The sequence below is a fragment of the Eucyclogobius newberryi genome, unplaced genomic scaffold, assembly GCF_026437365.1.
Source record: "Eucyclogobius newberryi isolate DKJ021-1_F unplaced genomic scaffold, fEucNew1.0.hap1 SCAF_19, whole genome shotgun sequence".
NCBI lineage: Eukaryota > Metazoa > Chordata > Actinopteri > Gobiiformes > Gobiidae > Eucyclogobius > Eucyclogobius newberryi.
In genome coordinates this window covers 20,797,564-20,816,464 of record NW_027315823.1, presented here as the reverse complement: position 1 = coordinate 20,816,464, position 18,901 = coordinate 20,797,564, and the positions used below count along the sequence as shown (strand labels likewise).

At 41.7% G+C, this 18,901-nt stretch overlaps 1 protein-coding gene across 3 annotated transcripts in view; it reads right to left on the bottom strand.

The window, feature by feature from the left end:
- Positions 1-16,065, bottom strand: part of slc12a5a (solute carrier family 12 member 5a) — a 156,525-nt gene extending 140,460 nt beyond the window's left edge. For 2 of the 3 annotated variants that reach the window (XM_072452087.1, XM_072452089.1), the window contains exon 1: positions 15,735-16,064. In XM_072452087.1, the coding sequence (XP_072308188.1) occupies positions 15,735-15,903 (169 nt within the window). In that variant the 5' untranslated portion in view covers positions 15,904-16,064. Of the gene's footprint in view, positions 1-15,734 lie in introns of all 3 variants that reach the window. The other variant, XM_072452088.1, reaches the window with a different exon arrangement.
- Positions 16,066-18,901: the final 2,836 nt, after the last annotated feature.

Below are 18,901 nucleotides of genomic sequence, written 5' to 3'. Positions count from 1 at the left end.
GTTTTGTATGAAGCCCTCTGATGTGTCAGGGACTTCAGTGGCAGCACACACTATTGATAGAGTTTCGACCTGTGTTCCAACGTGTCTGAGTCTGTTAAACTGAAAATACACAAACCACTGAATCAAGTTCAACACAAAGGGGCAAAATTGGTCCCTTTCAATTCAATTCGAGGTGTACTGTATATAAGCAGCTCGGACAATGGGCTCTGTGCACAGCAGCAGTTGGCTAAACTAACTGTTTCTCACAGCTAATGCTACTGAAATGTAACAAATAAAATAAACAACTAATTAAATGTTAAAGTAAAGACTGTCTGGTTGAAGCATTCACCTGTTTTGGAAAGTCTACATGTAGTCAGAGACATCCACACATGAAACTACAAGATCTAGAAGATGAATCCAAGAAGGCAGTGCACTGATCTCTATGGGGCTGGGCTGAGTGGCGCATGTAGCAAAAAATATTTTTTTCTTCTGCATTACTTCTTCTGGCGCCTCCCACTGTGTGACGACAGGCGAGATCGGCCCTGACCAATTAGCCAGCTAGAGCAGGGGGTGAGGGGCGATGGCGCGGGTTGAGAGCAAAGCTAGGCTAAACTTTGAGCATTTAGAAAACCAGGCAGTTTCATTACTAAAAATGCATGCAGATTTCTTCTTGAGGTACAGTAATGCAGAGTGGCCACTAATTAATCCGACTCAAAAACAGAGGAGAGTCTGCCCAGGCTGGTGACTGATCACTGATGTACCTGTGGTCAGACTTTACAAGAGGGCAAAACCACAGAAAGAACATGTGCATCAGGTTTTACTTTCAGATAGAACATACGTGTGTCAGCAGCTTTAGTCCCATCAGTGAAGCCACTAAATCGTACACAGGAACAGCTCCCGGTGCCATCTTTAGGAACACCTCTGGACAGATGTCATTCTTCCACATCTACACCAGGCTCTGGATTCAGGTCCCTCTTTGCTCTGATGCCGATTTTTTAAAAGACAAAGGCAAAGTTTGTGGATATTGTATGGTTTGTTGTTGTCTGCGCTTGATTGTGCATGTTTACGTCCTTTGCTGCATAAAAGGAAGCTGCTGAAAAGCTAAAAGAATTCAATTAATACTAAAAGTAATGCAATGAAGTTTAATGGACAGGCCTCGCAAAAAAAGTAATCATATTTTCTAATCGTACCATGTGGTTTTATAATAGATTTGATAAAGATCAAGACTCCAACTGCATAAGAAAGGTCTAGTTTGTACTTTATTCATGTGATTTTTTTGTTTACCGTGACTTGTCACTTAGGTATCAAGTCTGATCACGAGTGCCTTTGACACTAGGGCAGTATTATTCTAGAAAAAAAAATTATACTGTGATTTTCTTTTAAATTGCGATTAGATTTGAAATGTATGTATACAAATTGGGATTCTGGTCACAAAACCAAATGTAAATAACCAAGTAGGGCTGCTCTATTAGAACCATTTTGAATGTTTTTTTTTTATTTCTTTCAAGGACAGTGCATGTGAACAAACATTACATGATGCAAATATGACTAAATTAGCCAGAAGGCTATTTTTCATCTGTAATCCCTGGACTGATGTTAAAAGTCACCCTATATAAAGTGAAATTTCAGTTGTTATAAGTTAAAATTCATCCCTCTAAAATCATACATTACACCCAAAGACCCACACGCAGCAAACAACAGCAAAAAACACTGAAGAGACAAAAGGGGCAGCGGCAGGTTAATGCTGACAGCTTTGATTGTCAATGAGTCACAACTATACTTTAAATGAAGCGTATGTCTTGATGTTTCTGATGGTGATGGGGGAGGCATTCCAATCATGAGCAGCTCAGACAGAAAAGGGGTTTTGGCAACAAACAATGTTCACCATGCGAAGTGGCGCTTAGTGGTAAGGCTTCAGATAACATGTAACGGAAGATTTACAGACAGCGATAAGCAACATTGCCTCAATTACAGCAGAAATGTTGGAAGGAAAATCCATTTCAATTAAATCCAATGTTGGCTAAGACAACCTGCCATATCTATGGTTCAACAGGCCAGAGAACACTGACAGTACTGACCAGCACCTAACATCACCCTGACATAAAAGGCTGTTTCCTCTGGCCATGCTAATGGTTTTAGTGAACTCGGATACACTTGACTACAAAACATGACTTGACGATTAAGCAATACAGGAAATCATGGTGTCGTAAAGGTGAGAGCTCAAAAAACGTCTAATATAAAAAAAAAAAACATTTTAATTGATTAATATGCACTGTCCTACAAATAATTGAATAGATTTTTATCATTATCACTCAGCCCTATTCCTTTCCCAACCTACACTTTAATACTTGAAAACAAAATGTGCATCACTAACAGACCAAAGTTACCCAAATTCATAGTTTTCACTAATGGCATTGGCCATTAGTTATTAATGGTCAATGCCATTTAGACTCTACGGCTCATTTAATTGCATTTCTCCTTGCTCCTTTCAATTAGCCACTTCCAAACAACCTTAAATAATTTTGTAAGGATTGGGGCTTCATAAAAGATATAAATCAAAGAGGTATATATTTATTTCAAATGGTTGATGATGTCAATTTTGGATGGGCGATAACGGTAGTCAATGTTATGTCAATCTAACAAAAATCTGTTAAAAAATGTCTTTAAATGTATTAGTTGAAGTTAAATTATAACCACAAATACAATGCGTACCGTAATACATTATGCCGTCACTCAATAATCAAGATGCAGTTTCTCTTCTACAACTGGTTCAGTTTGCAGCAGCTAGACTTCTCACTGGTTTTAACAGACACAAAGGGTGATCGAGCCTCCTCGGTCCAGGCTCCTTGGCTTTGGAATGCCCTGCCGCAGGAGATAAAGCTTACTCATCTTCTTTTACATCACTTCTTGTTGACTGGACTTCCTTTAACTGCTAATAACGTATTTTATTATGATTTTATTTATGTATTTGGGCCGTTTGATGTGTGTTTCGCTGTCTGCTTTTATTGCCTCTTTATTTTATGCTATTTGTAATTGCTCTATTATGTTGACTGTACATCATTTTGCAAAACTGATCTTTGAAACTGTATAAATAAAATGAAATAAATAAAGATTATTACAGGAAAACCCACTAAAACCTTTCTTCCAACTGTATAGGGTTGTGTTAATGGATCAACCACTGTTGAGTAAATTAAGTGTGTCCTTGTCCGTCTATCAGACACTGAATGTCACAAATGTCATGCAGCATAAGTGAATAATCGTGCAAACTGTGACCAACCATTATCTGGTCTTCAGGGGATACAAACCCTGACCTTTTATAGTGGTGGGTGGCCATGTTGTCATGCACCTCGTGTCAAATACAGAGAAAAGCCCGCCATCTCCTTCTACTCACACATCACACACATGCACACGTGAGGAGGACTAGTCTTCACTATATAACCAGCTTTGTTCACTGGGAGAGAGAGATTGCCACATCCCAATCATGCATTCCCTTTCATTAATAAACTATGCCTGCGCTTGAGTGGAGTTCAAGCATGAAAGACAAAGGCGTTACGTAACATATACATGGAATTCTAAATCACAAGCTGGGCTTTAGGCTTTCACTAGTGGGTGCGTTTGCCTCAAATAGCTTGGATTACAAGGAGGGTTGCTTCACACTGGCTTCATCTCCGCCAATCCTGTATCCTTCTGAGCTGAAGAGGGGGCTGGAGAACAAGCTTAGCAGAAGCAAGAAGAAACTACTAAAAAAACCACTCTCTTGTTAATGAGGGAACATTTGTCGTATTTTCCGAATATACTGTGGAATTGGTTATTACCATTTGTTTTAATCAACAAAGTGGGAATATTTATGTTGTAGTGGACAATTAAAAAGTCAACAATTAATGGCTGCCTGCCAAGATAACAATCAAGCCCTCGAATAAACCGACACTTCTTTCACATTTGGTGCAGATGAGATCAGAAGTTTGGTTCGACCATAAGAAGCAAAAACATAAACATTTGTTGAATTGTTTGAAAAGTTTGAGAATAACAAATTCTGTGCGAGTCCCAAAGAGACAGAAATGAGAAACCAAATATAGTTTTGTATATTCCAGAAAGAAGAGAAGCACTCAAATGTGTCGTGGACAGTCCAATAAGAGCTGACATGGGAACAGGTCATGAGGCTGCTGGCACTTTAGAATCCCCAATTACCCGGTGTCCCTTAGGCAGATCTGAGAGGAAGGAAGCCCAGGGCTAAGAATGTGAATATGTTATACAATGTCTTGAATAATACAGGACAAAGCTGTTGAAAGATGAGATGCCATTATCACAACGCCGATCTGTTGGTGTACCCATCTGGGCTATATAATGCAGCTGAAAAATCCCTCATCAAATATATGTTTAATCAGAGCTGTCAGCTCTGGTATAGACAGCACAATATGGTGGAATGATACTGAAAAATAGTGCATGGTATGGTCTTCATTCACAGTCTTTTCTGTCAGAATTCCTTAAAACTCTTATATACTACAACTATATTTGCCATGGCCCAATTTATTCTCACTCAAAGGTAGAAACCAATTTATGTCATTCACATACTGGTTTCGTTGTTTCTCAGACATTGTTTATTTGGACCACATGGACTATAATTGGATTGTAGGATTGCTTGTACTGTAACTGATTTCCAGTTGGTGTTCTAAATTGCATTTTGCGGTTCCTTTTACCATGGGTTGCCAAGACCAAGTCCCTTGGTCCCTTATTGCTTGCTATGATATTATACAATACATATGTGTAGTCTAACCCTGGTCTCATCTCCCAGAGTTAAGTGAATGGATTGGCAGGTGGATTAGCCAATCTGAGAAAGGCATGGTCCATTTATTTTTTGAAATGGTGGATTGAATGTGAAAAAGTAAGGAAAAATTAGAGGAGCACTAAACACTGTTAAACAGAGGTAAGAGGAGTTTGTTCGAAATGATGAATGACCAGTGAGCTTCTTCCTTTCCCATGCGTCACTGGGACCGTGAACTGAAGGCTCTGCTGAAGGAGAAGAAGAGAGCCTTCAGGTCAGGGAACAAGGAGGAGCTGAGGACTGTGCAGAAGGAGCTGAGGAGGAAGATCAGGCAGGCTGAGGCCGGCTACAGGAGGAGGATGGAGGAGCAGCTGCAGCAAAAGAACATTCAGGGAGTGTGGAGGAGCCTGAAAACCATATCGGGCTTCAAAATCCCCCCTGCCCAGACAGAGGGGGATCTACAGTGGGTGAATGATTTAAATGCTCACTTCTTGAGGTTTGATCGGTCACCCGCCCCTCCCCCTGCACAGCTGCATGCTCCCTCTTCCACAGCTGGACAATGCCCTGCATCTGTTCCTCTTCGCTTATCTGCCCCTGACCATCAGCTCCCCACTTCGCCTGGACTCACCCATCCCCCCAGCACACGGTCCCCCTGCCAACCACTGACTGTCACAGCAGCACAGGTGAGGAGGATTAAAGTGAGGAAGGCAGCAGGACCTGATGGCATCAGCCCCAGGCTCCTTAAGTCCTGCGCAGATGAACTGTGTGGAGTTATGGAGCATGTCTTCAACATGAGCCTGAAGCTGAGGGTGGTACCACAGGTCTGGAAGACCTCCTGTCTGGTACCTGTGCCTAAGACACCGCGCCCCAAAGACCTCAACAGCTTCAGGCCAGTGACTCTCACGTCCCACCTGATGAAGACACTGGAGCGGCTAGTCCTGGACCACCTCCGCTCCACCGTGAGCTCAGCCATGGACCCGCTGCAGTTTGCATATCGGTCTGGCATCGGAGTGGAGGACGCCGTCATCTCCCTGCTGCACCGCTCTCTCCCTCACCTGGAAAAGCCTGGCAGCTCTGTGAGGATTCTGTTCTTCGATCTTTCCAGCGCCTTCAACACCATCCAGCCGCTGCTCCTGAGGGACAAGCTGGAGACGGCTGGTGTGGAGTATGACCTGGCAGAGTGGATCCTGGACTACCTCACAGACCGACCCCAGTTTGTGAGAGCCCGGAACTGTGTGTCTGACACTCGGACCTGCAGTGTGGGGGCGCCCCAGGGCACTGTCCTCGCGCCCTTTCTCTTCACCCTTTACACTGCAGACTTCAGACATGACACGGACAGCTGTGTCCTGCAGAAGTTCTCTGACGACTCTGCCATCATCGGACTCATCACGGACGACGACGACGCGGAGTACAGAGGACTGGCGCAGGACTTTGTGGACTGGTGTCAGCGGAACCACCTCCTCATCAACGCGGGGAAGACCAAGGAGATGGTGGTGGATTTCCGCAGACGCCACCCCACTGCCCCCTCGCCAGTGAACATCCAGGGACGGGACATTGAGAAAGTGGACTCATACAAGTACCTGGGTGTTCATCTGAACCACAAACTGGACTGGACTCATAACACAGACGCACTGTACAGGAAGAGCCAGAGTCGGCTCTACCTCCTGAGGAGACTCAGGTCTTTTGGAGTGACAGGGCCACTCCTGAAGACCTTCTACGACTCTGTGGTGGCATCGGCCCTCCTGTATGGTGTGGCCTGCTGGAGCAGCAGCATCACAGAGAGGGAGAGGAAGAGGCTGGACAGAGTCATCAAGAAGTCCAGCTCCGTCCTGGGCTGTGCTCTGGACTCGGTGCAGGAGGTGGGGGACAGGAGGGTCCTGGCTAGATTCACATCTATGCTGGACCATGAGTGTCACCCCCTGCAGGACACTCTCTCCGCTCTGGAGAGCAGCTTCAGTGAGAGACTGATCCACCCTCGATGTGTGAAGGAAAGGTTCCGTAGGTCTTTCCTTCCTGCTGCTGTCAGACTTTATAACAAAAACTGTTAGTACTGAACACTCGCAATACTGACCTAACCTAATACTGATGTGCAATTCTGTCATATGTGCAATTGCTGTTGGAATTCATGTGCAATTCATGTGCAATTACTGTGAAATTCATGTGCAATCTATGTGCTGTCGTGACACATATTCATGTGCAATTACTGTCGGGATCACATGCAATGGTATTTATTTATTTATTTGTCTATGGGAGTTTTTATTTATTTATAGGAGATCTTCTACTGAAAGTGTTTTTCAGACTTCCTATAAGTGATCTGTTCTTCTGTATCTACCTCTGGATCTACCTGCGTTGCACCAATGAAATTTCCCCATGTGGGACAATAAAGATAAGATAAGATATTCCTTATCTTTGTCCAAGTTTGGCCTGAGACGCACCGGAGGTGTGACCAGACTATAAGATAGCTACATCTTGTGTGTGGGGGGGAGCAGCAAACTGTTGTATACATTTCCCAAATATCTCTGCAGAGCTGCCAGGAGATGTGCAACAGTAATTATCTTAACCCTCTAGATTCTGCCCCCTCCAAAAACAGCAATCATGCACATTGATGCTTTGTCTGGTTCGAAAGATCTTACAATAGCTAGTGTAAAATGAGTAGTAAATGTGTTTTTAAATGTCTAATGTAATCGCAATACTCTACATTTGCCTTGGTTCTCACCTGGTTAAATAAAGGTTAATAAAGCAATACATAAAATAGCATGCATTACATACATATTCTTGTAAGACACTGTTGTGGGATGACATAACATAGAAGAGTCAGGCTTGGGTCCACTGCTTAAACCGGTCAGCTGTGCTCGTGCAAATATCAGTCAAAACTTAAATAATAGACATGTAGTCATTTTAGACTGTACTTTACATAATCACATGGGTGAACAGATGCAGAATGAAAAAGAAGATTTAAATCATACAGCTCTTTGATTTGGAACGTTTGACCTCTTATTTCCCACTGTCTCCGAATCTTAACAAGCATTTGATGAATAAAAAAACACCAGATCATTAATAAAGCTATGTAAAGCATTAAATGTGACAGCACAGAGCAAATACATAGAGTCATATAAAAGAGCGCGGCAGAGGGAGACCTCGATTGCCAAGGCTGTTGTGCCTCTGATGCCTCCGATGTGGTAGTGGAGCCTCTGCAATGCACCAAAACCAAGGGGAGAGCGGCTGTTTAAGCACACGGAGAGAAGACAGAGAGAGGGAAAGGGGAGAACCCAGTCAAAAATACAGGGGGGCAACAGCGACGGCACCAAGATATTAGAGGATGAAGACATGAAAGAGTTTGAACATGAAAAGAAGCAACACCATGCACCATCTTTCCAGCTCCAGCTCGCAACTGAGACAAGTGTGGCAGAAACTGTGGATTATGAACAAATGTCTTCAATGAGTGGATGTTATTCATGACCTAAATACTGGATTATAGTACAAGTTGCATGGGCTTGCAGCTACAACAAAATGTGGAACAAGCAAGAAATGTACATTTGTTTCCTGTTCACAAATGTGTCCAAGGAATGATATATTGCACAAGGGCAAGTTATCAAATTGAAAATAATATAGTACGAATTCATGGGGAGCCAGACTCATAATGGCATTCACATCTGGAGAAGTGGAGCAAGTTATAAATGCAAGGGAATAATCAGTTTGTCAAGTTTTCATCAAATTTTAACAATACTGCTACAAATAAACCAGCTGAGGTCTTCAACTACAATCCAGGTTTGTTCATCTAAAGCGGTTAGTAAAAAACAAAAAGCACAAACATTGATGCACTCAAGAATCTGTATGCAAGACAGTTCTGTCATTTAGAAACAATATCTTAATCTTGGAGGAAGTAATGAATGGGATCCATTCACTTCTCTTTCACTTGTTATTTACATAGACAGTCCAGATCCTCACAGGTTCAAACAAAGCACACCTCTTTGACACTACAAACTAAATGCAAAATCTGCTCCTGCAAACACCATTAGCAGCGCCAGCTAACCAAACAGCCATTCACACACTGCTGACTTTGGCTATCTGTGTTGTGTACCAGACAAGACGCCCGGGGCTGAATGAACGTAGCACGGAAACGAGGGGGGAGATATGTTAAAAATGAAGACGATCCGATAAGGTGCTGTGTGTGAAAATCACACTTGGAGATGATGGAGAGCAGACATTACCAACAAATCAGGCATGTGCGATAGAGATGGATGGAGCAGAGCTGAAATATGCCCACACGAGCACAGGCTGAAAACAAATGACTGAAGGGACAGGATCATGATGTGGCTCGTGGTTACAAGAGCCCCTCGCAGAGCAGAAGGTTCCACACATGGAAATGCCATCAAGGGAATCTATACATTAAATGAGTGATAAGATAAGATAATCCTTTATTGTCCCACATGGGGAAATTTCATTGGTGCAACGCAGGTAGATACAGAGGTAGATACAGAAGAACAGATCACTTATAGGAAGTCTGAAAAAACACTTTCAGTAGAAGATCTCCTATAAATAAATAAAAACTCCCATAGACAAATAAATAAATAAATACCATTGCATGTGATCCCGACAGTAATTGCACATGAATATGTGTCACGACAGCACATGAATTGCACATGAATTTCACAGTAATTGCACATACGACAGAATTGCACATCAGTATTAGGTTAGGTCAGTATTGCGACGGGATAACGTGACGATCTCCGGGTAAGACGACAGTTCTCTGCAGTTTCATGAGTACCTCCTTTGTGGAAACGCGGTACGGGGGGCGGGGCCGGGGGGCGGTACGCGGGGCGGGGCCGGAGCCGGGGCCGGAGCCGGGGGACTCAGAGCCAAAACACATCGCAACGACACGCCGAAAACACTCAATCCAGCCGAACAAAGTCAAAACAAGTTAATTTAAAGCGATTCCAGTGCGTGTCCCGATCGTTCGTGAAGTTCCTCTTTCATATAAACGTGTACATAAACGTGTACCGACGACACGCCGTACTTTAGCGCGGCCGGAGGGCGCGGGGGGGGGCTGGTGGGCTCGCTCGGAGCTAGCTCACGTCACAACAACACAACGAACGCAACGAAAAAATGTACTGAGTGGATGGTCAGTACTAAAATCCTGTTGTGTCACTGTTGCAGATGCTCAATTCTGAAATTCTAATTGAACATTAAACTAAAATATTATTATAATAATAGTTGTAATTCAAGAATAAAGTATTTATTGATCCAAAAGTGTTTAGACCATGGCCTGACTGGGGTCTGCACCACAGTGACTCTTTGTGCCTTTGCAGCACAGCCGTCTCATAAGATAATTGTGATGGAGTGTAGAGTATTCAGGTGCAGCGAGCAACATGTGGACTGTGCACACACTGGACCCCTACGGTCCTGCACAAATAATCCTTATTCTGCTGAAGGGCTGGTTTTATTCCGCAGTCAAGTAAACCTCTTCAACAAATTTAATCAAAATGTGAAATAATGTACCTCTTAGCACAACTCAAACGTAATTACTTTGTACACCTCACCTTTTCAGATGATAAGAATGGCTTTGCAGAGCCCTGGTCTAAATTGTGTTGCACCCAGTGAGGATGAAAACAGCACAGAGGCAGTCCCGGGGGACCAGAAGGTCTGCTGTAGTTCCTGAATACCAGCCCAGCCCCATGGGAATACATGACCTGAGTGTTTGGCCCGCTGCTCTCTGCTTCTGTCCCCTCAGTGGATAGGCTGCTCCAAATCAGACCAAAATAACACTCTCCACACTGCGCTGCCTCGTATGTAGCACTTACATTCAGGTGGAGGTGATCAATTCTAGCACACCATGCCCTACAAATGAACATACTGACCTAATAAAATATGTTGGTCCACCACTGCTCGTTATCTCAATGGCAAGTATGTTTGTGCTAGTCTGCAACAGCAAACAATGTTACAAGTGACATAATGTGTTTAAAAATGTTGACAATACATGTCTCGGTGGTAACCAACACTGATACTCTCAAAAGCAATTTGACTTCCCCCATCAATCCAAAACATACACAAAAGATAAAATCCACTTGCTAAGGTGATATTGACCAAGCCGAGCTCAAGATCTGGAGATTGGTCCCCGAGCCCTGTTCCTGAGCTGGATGCTCCAGCATGGAAGGATGGGTCAAATCCAGAGAATTATTTTATTAGAAGTATACCTTTTTCAGAGACAAAAAGAACTAGACTGGTGTATACTGTATACATATATATTTCAAGTAGTGCCATTCATTTCCGTGCCAAATAGCCCATAAAATATAATTTAAACAATGCTTGATGATATTTTCATTTAGTTCAACAGGGCCATTTTATTTTATGCCCAAATTCACTGGACTCCTTCTGAGCACTTCTGCACTTAAATTGCGTTCACTTCAAACACTCTGATGTGTTATCTTATAAGAGCTCCATTGCTAAATGGTTTCTAAAACACAGTTGTCAGCCGAGGGAACTGCTCTTGCAGTGTTTTCCATTTACACATTATGCAAAACATGAAATACAAATGCCAAGAAGCCCAAAAGCAGTTTAAAATTTAAAAAAAAAGACAAAAATAATGCATTACATGTCCACTTCAAAGTCTGCACTGGTATCACTTGTTAATGCAAAACCCAAGTTGAAATAATGAATTGGTGGTATTTCCCATGATCCCATCGCCATGGAATCAAAATCACTATTTTAATGGGACACAAAAGCAAATTGCAAAGGGTACAATTTATGAAGTGCAATAATTTCCCCCACAAAAAACAAAATATCCTGTCTAATTTTAGATAAAGTCGCACACACACGCGCACGCAGACGCACGCGCGCGCACGCAGACACACGCGCGCGCGCACACACACACATACACACACACACACACACACACACAATGGTTTTAGTTTTCAGTTTGTTTGTGTCAGTTGTTGCTCATGCTGCTCTGGTGTTCTGTGCTCCTGTTTGCTGCTGGAGTCACAGAGCTTTGCCCTGCAGCTTGCCTACATGGGAGCAGGATTTTGTCACTTTGTATAAATTTTCACCCGGACCACCCTTCACACACACCCCATCACATACTATATATTCGCACTCCTTCCCCTCTCACAATTCCTTCTCAGTGCGTTTGCAGACTGTTACGTAACCACAAAAGCATTACTGAACTACTTTTATCTCGACTTTTCTCCTCACACACACCGTACCCGTAGCTTCTCAAATTGTACACTCACTGGAGATATTCTGAAAATGCAAATGCCTGCACACAGTTTGCAGACTGTTGCGTAAGTCCCGGATCCCCCTCATGGCTCCGGATCTAAAGTGATGTAGTAGATGCTGCCGTCGCCAGGTTAAAGATCGCAACTGCCCCCTGTTGACTGGAACATGTCCCTGCTTTTTTCTTACCTCCAGCATGTGACCGTACAAGACAACAAAAAGGCAGAGGCTTTTAACTTAATAGTATTAGTGCATCAAAAGGTTCGGTACCAGTGGTGTTTGCGTATAATAAGCGCGCTGATTATGTATTTACCGAGCACAGCGTCTGCGAACACATGAAGCAGCACACATCAAAGACAGACACAGATAGATGGAGGATATGGGAGAGGATCAGGGCTGCATTGGTTTGCTTAATATTTGTATTGGGGGTCTTTCTCATAAACGGGTCGCTCATTGCGCTGCTTACACAATAGCACATTTTAGGGTTTAGTATTCCTCTGCACTTGGCGACCACAGTGCTAAACTCACTTCCAGACCTTGAGCTGTTTGACCAGGAATACTAAGATGGAGGATTAGTCTTTTATTGTGCATGTTTGGTTGATGGGGAAAACCCTAGTACCAAGAGAAAAGCCAGAGAGAATGCCACTCAGTCAGCGTTCATGTTCTGCTATACGTCATACGCTGGGTCTGCTATATGTCATACTCTGGTTCTGCTATACGTCATACTCTGGTTCTCTATACGTCATACTCTGGTTCTGCTATACGTCATACTCTGGTTCTGAGTCATAAGCTGGTTCTGCAATACATCATATGCGGTTTTTCTATACGTCATACGCTGGTTCTACTTTACGTCATACGCTGGTTCTGCCATACGTCATACGCTGGTTCTGCCATACGTCATACGCTGGTTCTGCTATACGTCATACGCTGGTTCTGCCATACGTCATACGCTGGTTCTGCTATACGTCATACGCTGGTTCTGCCATACGTCATACGCTGGTTCTGCTATACGTCATACACTTGAGTTCAAGGAATGTGTGAGGATTAAGATGAAGAAACCTGTGCATTTGGCAATATCTTGACAATTACACACTGTTTTGTTATTTTTGTTGTTTGCTCTTACCGTCCACTATTTATGTTGGTAAATTGGTAATCTTGGAATTAGAAAAGCTTTATTAAGTTTTCTTATGCATTTCAGAACATGTTTGTAGAGGTCTAAACTACAGTTTACAGGTTTTGAACAGAATAAGTGTTTTTTTCCCAGAGGAAATAATGTCATGTAATGAAGTAAGATGCAGTATTTGCGGTTTGCTACTTGCAACAATTCAAATGGCAATTTATCTTGCAGCGCTACAAATTAAGACTGTGCTTTGGAAATAAGGTTTGAAGTTGAAAAGTAATGACTGCCCTCTTGAGTTGTCTCTGCGACACTACACTACACAAACTCCATTCATCTAATTTGGAACGCTTGTTTAAACCACACAGAAATTGAACATACAGAGCAGCATGCTGTGTGCAAGGTAAAGCTGAATGCTGTGCGAGTTGTATTGATTGAAACTGTATTGATGATCCCCCTTTGATGGAAAGAGGAACAGCAGGTTGAGTGATGGCAGAGAAGCAATGGCATTTAATGAGTAGGACGATCACAAATCAATAGCTCTTCCGAAAGAAGACTATAGCTAATAATAGCATTAGAGCAAAGGCGGAGTGTCAGGAGAGTGAAAGGAAAATGTGACATGTGACAACGTTTCATGAAAAGAGTATTTTTACACCTGTATTGAAATATGGGTCTTTTGTGGATAACGTTATCCTACCACTTTTATACAGAATAAAAGAATATTAGTTCCTTGCACACCACAAATGTTATTTATAAATGGTATGATTGTGTATTAATCAAATGCTTGTTTCTAGACTTTGGATGTGCTGAAACAATACAAACCCCACTGACAAGTTTATCTGCTAATGGCTTTACACAGTACAGTCCTTTTAAACATGTAAACAACTCCTTTGGATATTCAATTAAATACAGCAAACAGGATCTGCCCCAGTTGATCTGATCTTATAAAGTAAAGGCTCACAAAGCTCATTTAAATGCACAGTATAGTACAGTAAAGCTTTGTGCCCTGCTGAAGTTACCCATCGCATTGGAGGCTGATCTGGGGCAGATTTGTACTGAGAAAGGTCAAGGTAAACATGCAACGCAGCAAGCAAATGGTGTTAGATGACAATGACTGGAGAATAGCATGAATTAAAAGGTCAACATCCTGTACAGATACTATTACAAAGTGACATGAGGAATGGGGATTATTGGACAGTTAATCAAAAGTGGCATTCAGATGCTCTCATAGACAAATATTGACAAATGAAGGATGTTAAAAAGAGCATTTACCATCATGTAGGGTAAATTAAAGAATATGATCAACAACAGACTATCAACAGAACAAAAAGACTGTTCACTCATAGCATTTGTATAAGATTTTGTCCGCCTGAACAAACAAACGTGGAGAGGAGCACATGACATCAGGAGTTACCCGCTCAACATCAACTGTCACCATGACAACCATCCAACTAGATGCAGTGATGTAGTGATGAGTCTCCACAAGACTGCAGCTCAGCAAGAAACTGAAACTACATCAGGAGAAGTGATTCTTAGAGGTAAAAAAGTGCACGGCAGAGATACTGTTAATTCCACTGGCAAAGAAAACAAACTAAGCATCCAAGCACACAATTTACAACTGAGCACATAAGCGTGACAAAGTCTGAGAAACTATTGTAGATTATAGAGCAGCAATAATAAATTGGGTCCTTCGGATTGAAACAGCGGAGCAATTAAAAGCATTTCATAGAAGACAATCAAGTGGAGAGATTTTTTTTAGGACAGGCAGAGGATAAATTTGCACATTTTGCACTTGACTGCACTATTTAAATGTTTCTCATGGAGACAGGTGAAGGTCCACATTCCCTCCCTGGTGACATTTCAGGCACAATTTGTTCAGGTTCAATACACAAGGAGAATTCATTTGGAAAGTGGAAACATGTGCACATGTTGGACCTATGGCTCACAGCCCAATTTCACTCAATGATTTACTGGTCAAAAATATTTGGCAACATTGGGAAGAAGACTTAAATCACAACTGGTCAATGGAATCCTTCATTCATCCAGGAGCTGTCCATGGTCAGAAAATGTACCTTTCAATTCAATTCAATTTATTTTCATAGACCCCAAAATCACAACAGCATTTGCCCCCACAACAGAGAAAAACAGATTGAACAATGTTCATATGAAATCAGCAAATGGATCTTTGAAAAGGTTTCCCAGATAGTGATTATAATCAGATTGAAGATGCCTTTGACCACAGCATTAGGCTGTTCTTTATAAATGGTGCGTGTTAAGTAATAAGAAGTGAATAACATCTGTACTGCCCCAGCATCTGTGAGGCGACGCCTGTAAGCAGCACAGCTGTATGTGGGCTAATGCAGACTAAAAAATAAATGAGTAGTCGCACTAGCAGCAGCTTAATCCTGAGGAAAGCCCAGGCTCCATGGAAACACTATGTCTTTAGGAATAATTGTCTTTTATGTCTGAGCCACCTGTAACCACGCACTTATACTCAAATAAGACAAGATGCGTGCATTTAGTGCCAGATGTGCCCAGACCCTGCCCTTTACATCTATTCAACATTCCAGTCACACATCTGTCCATCAACAGTGGTCTTAGTGCTAGCTTGTAGCCTATTGCTAACAAACAGCGCATTTCCCGGTGAGAGTGATAAGATTGTACCTTTGAGGACCACGACCACCTCGGCCCCTGCTGTCGCTGGCTCTGCCCGGTCCGTGGCGCTGGTACCGGGCGGGTCATCTCCCTCGAACAGCTGGTTCACCTCCCCCTGGCTGTCGGAGGCGAGCTGCTCGCCCGCGATCTTAGAGACGGTGAACCTCTGGCCGCTCATGGTGAGACAAGGCGCGGATGGTTCTTCTGGTCACGGTCAGCGTCAGCACTTGACGTGGCCTCTGCAGTGCCTGCGGGGGTCAGTCACCGTCAGCCTTGTGGGAAGTTTTCACGGTTACAGTCTCGTGGCTGGACGCGCGGTCTTCGCCCGTCAAAGATGCGATGCTGGAGTGGAGCGCCTCATCAACCGGTGTCTGGCGCAGCTGGGCCCCCGGGTCCTAGAGCCGGACACATGTGTCAGTCTGAGGCGCCTCGAGCTGCTGCAGGGCATCATCATCATCATCATCATCATCATCATCATCATCATCATCATCATCATCATCATCATAATCATAATAGTGCATCTTACACACGGAGGTAGAGATAGTAGAATTCAACAGATTATGCATGAATTTACTGCTGATGCATAGACAAGAGTGACGGTGTAATGTTCCTCCTTTTTTTTCCTTCCTTTTTTAGTTAATTAAGTCCTGCAAAGTGACAGGGGCATTTAAAATATTTTTTTTCAGATGGACATTTTCAGACAATATAAAGTCACCTATAAGTTCTATTATCCAACCCACATTGCCACATTGACTTGCATGCAAGTGAAACGGGAAGTGCTTGTGTCTCTTATCCAAAATGTGTCAAGTTTTGCCTGCTCTGTATTTTTGTTCAATTTAATCAGCCTTTTTGTATTATGATAGGTCAGCTATGTCTAATGCATGTGCAGCCAGTAAAACACAGAAAAGTATATACACAAGTTAACACAACTTAAATGGTTGAACATAAAATAATTTTACGGGGTCCCCAGATGATCGGGGAAAAGATTAACGATTGGCTGGACACCCTAAAAATGCAATGGTAACAGTAGATTCCTATTTGTTGGCTCCCCAAATTAATGTATCCAGGGTTATGTCCTCAAAATAAATTAAGTTTTACAAACGTTAGGCAACAGCACACTTTTTGTGTTCAGAGGTTGTGAATGCCAACAGTTCATATTATGGGGGAAGATTGAGAACCACAAGCTTATATGACAAGAATTGCTCGTCTAAACGATTGATTAACTTATTACTTTTAATTTGATCAGATGTTTATGTTCAATTTCTTTGTAATTTAGTTTATTCAAGCTGTTTTGACTCCCATCTGGATATCATTACTAATTATTTAAAAAAACGTTTGGGAGCAAAAACTTAAAAAAATAAATAGTCCATACCGCTGATACCATGGACTACTTCTGCACAAATGAAGGATTATGTGGACTTAATTTGGGGCAGTTTGATTGTTCTGCAGAAGGGTTTTGGCTTATTATTGACTGGTTGCTGGCCCGAGTTCATATTTCTAAATTTAATGAAAGATCAAGGACCAGAATGTTTCACTGTGATCAAGTTCAAACAGCTGCATCTCAACAGGCAGAAGTGTCACAACCCACAAATGAGTTGAGATACAGTCACAAATTGTATGTTTTTAGTAGCTGAAGCATTTTAGTAGCAGAAGCATCATACATTTGACAAAATCAAATGTATGAATGTTAATAAACATTCAATACTGCTCATATTATTCACTGTATCTATATTTGGGTTTGTCGAATTAAAACAATGGAAATAAACTTGACTTTTTTCTGTTAAGAAAGCATGATATAGCAATACAAATTGGATTGTATAAGTAAACAAAGTTGGCAATGTTTTTAAAAAAAAATATATTGCGGGACCTTTTAGGTTTCAAAAACTGAAAATTATATTTGTCCTGTCACTCAAAAATATTGGACCAAAACTGCAGGCTGTTTTTGACATCATCAGCCCCCACTACATTTTAAACTGTCCATGACACAATAAATGAATATCTTTTTCAATATACTTCTGGCAACGGAAAAGCCTGAAATAATGGATGACACAAACTGCGCCGACAATCAAGGACCAGAGCAACATTATCTTTGACACCAGGAAAATGGCAAATAACTCACTTGGACTTAATCTGAAAATGGACACATTTGACTGACCTTCGTTTGTTTGGATGTCTTCTTCATTTCTTTTTTACTAATTTAATTGGATCTCTTGTGTTCTCTCTGGTCTCATTCTGTTTCTTGAGTTTTTTGTTCACAGTTTTAAATTCAGTAAAAAATAATTTAAAAAACAAAACAAAAACATGACTTTTAGGGACACAGGAAAAAGTATGCAAGTGGAAGTTTGTGTGGTCTATAAAGAAAGAAAGGAATAACAAATTATGTAGTAATTGTATTATACAATGGATGGATAGATATATTATACATTGAATTAAAGTATAATAAAGGCTAAACAGTATTGTTAGCACGTATTAAGGATAAAACAATACCGATATTACAATTAAGAACCTGAACAAGTACAACACATCTAGACATTCCTCTGATATAAACAACACAGCACTTGAGGTGCCGGTAGATGGCGTCAGAGCCTCTACTGAAGAGTGCAGTTATTACATAGCGCCACTAGTGGGCGCTCTATACTAACCACTGCCTTTCCAACAGTTTGATTACCTTCTTCAAAATATTGGTATACGCCAAAATAATTTTTATCAGTTCTTCTAATTTGTCTGAATAACTGATAAAAAAAGATATAGATTTTAAAGGATATGGTGCATCCTAGTAGAGTGGTCAGTAGAGTTGGGGACTCTAATCAAAAGTAGAATTTAATTGAAACAGGGATGTTAAGTTATTTTCTGGATTTACAAGAGTTCATTAAAAGTTTATATAAATAATCATAAAAGTTGGGAATTAATAATAATTGTGTTTTTAAATAGATTACAGAAAGTACAGTGTAATACATATATGCTGGGGGCACTGCATACAGCTTTTGGAAAGTGAGCGTAACCACATTCCATTATTATAAAAGTATTAATACACAAACCCACATGTCTTGTTTCACTTACAGGTAATGGTTAGGAAGTGGCTTTATTTTCTGTTAAGCGTCATAGCACATAGACTTAGTGAGAACCACACATGCAGAGCCCCGTGCAGAGTAGAGAGTAGTGACAAAAAGGTGCAA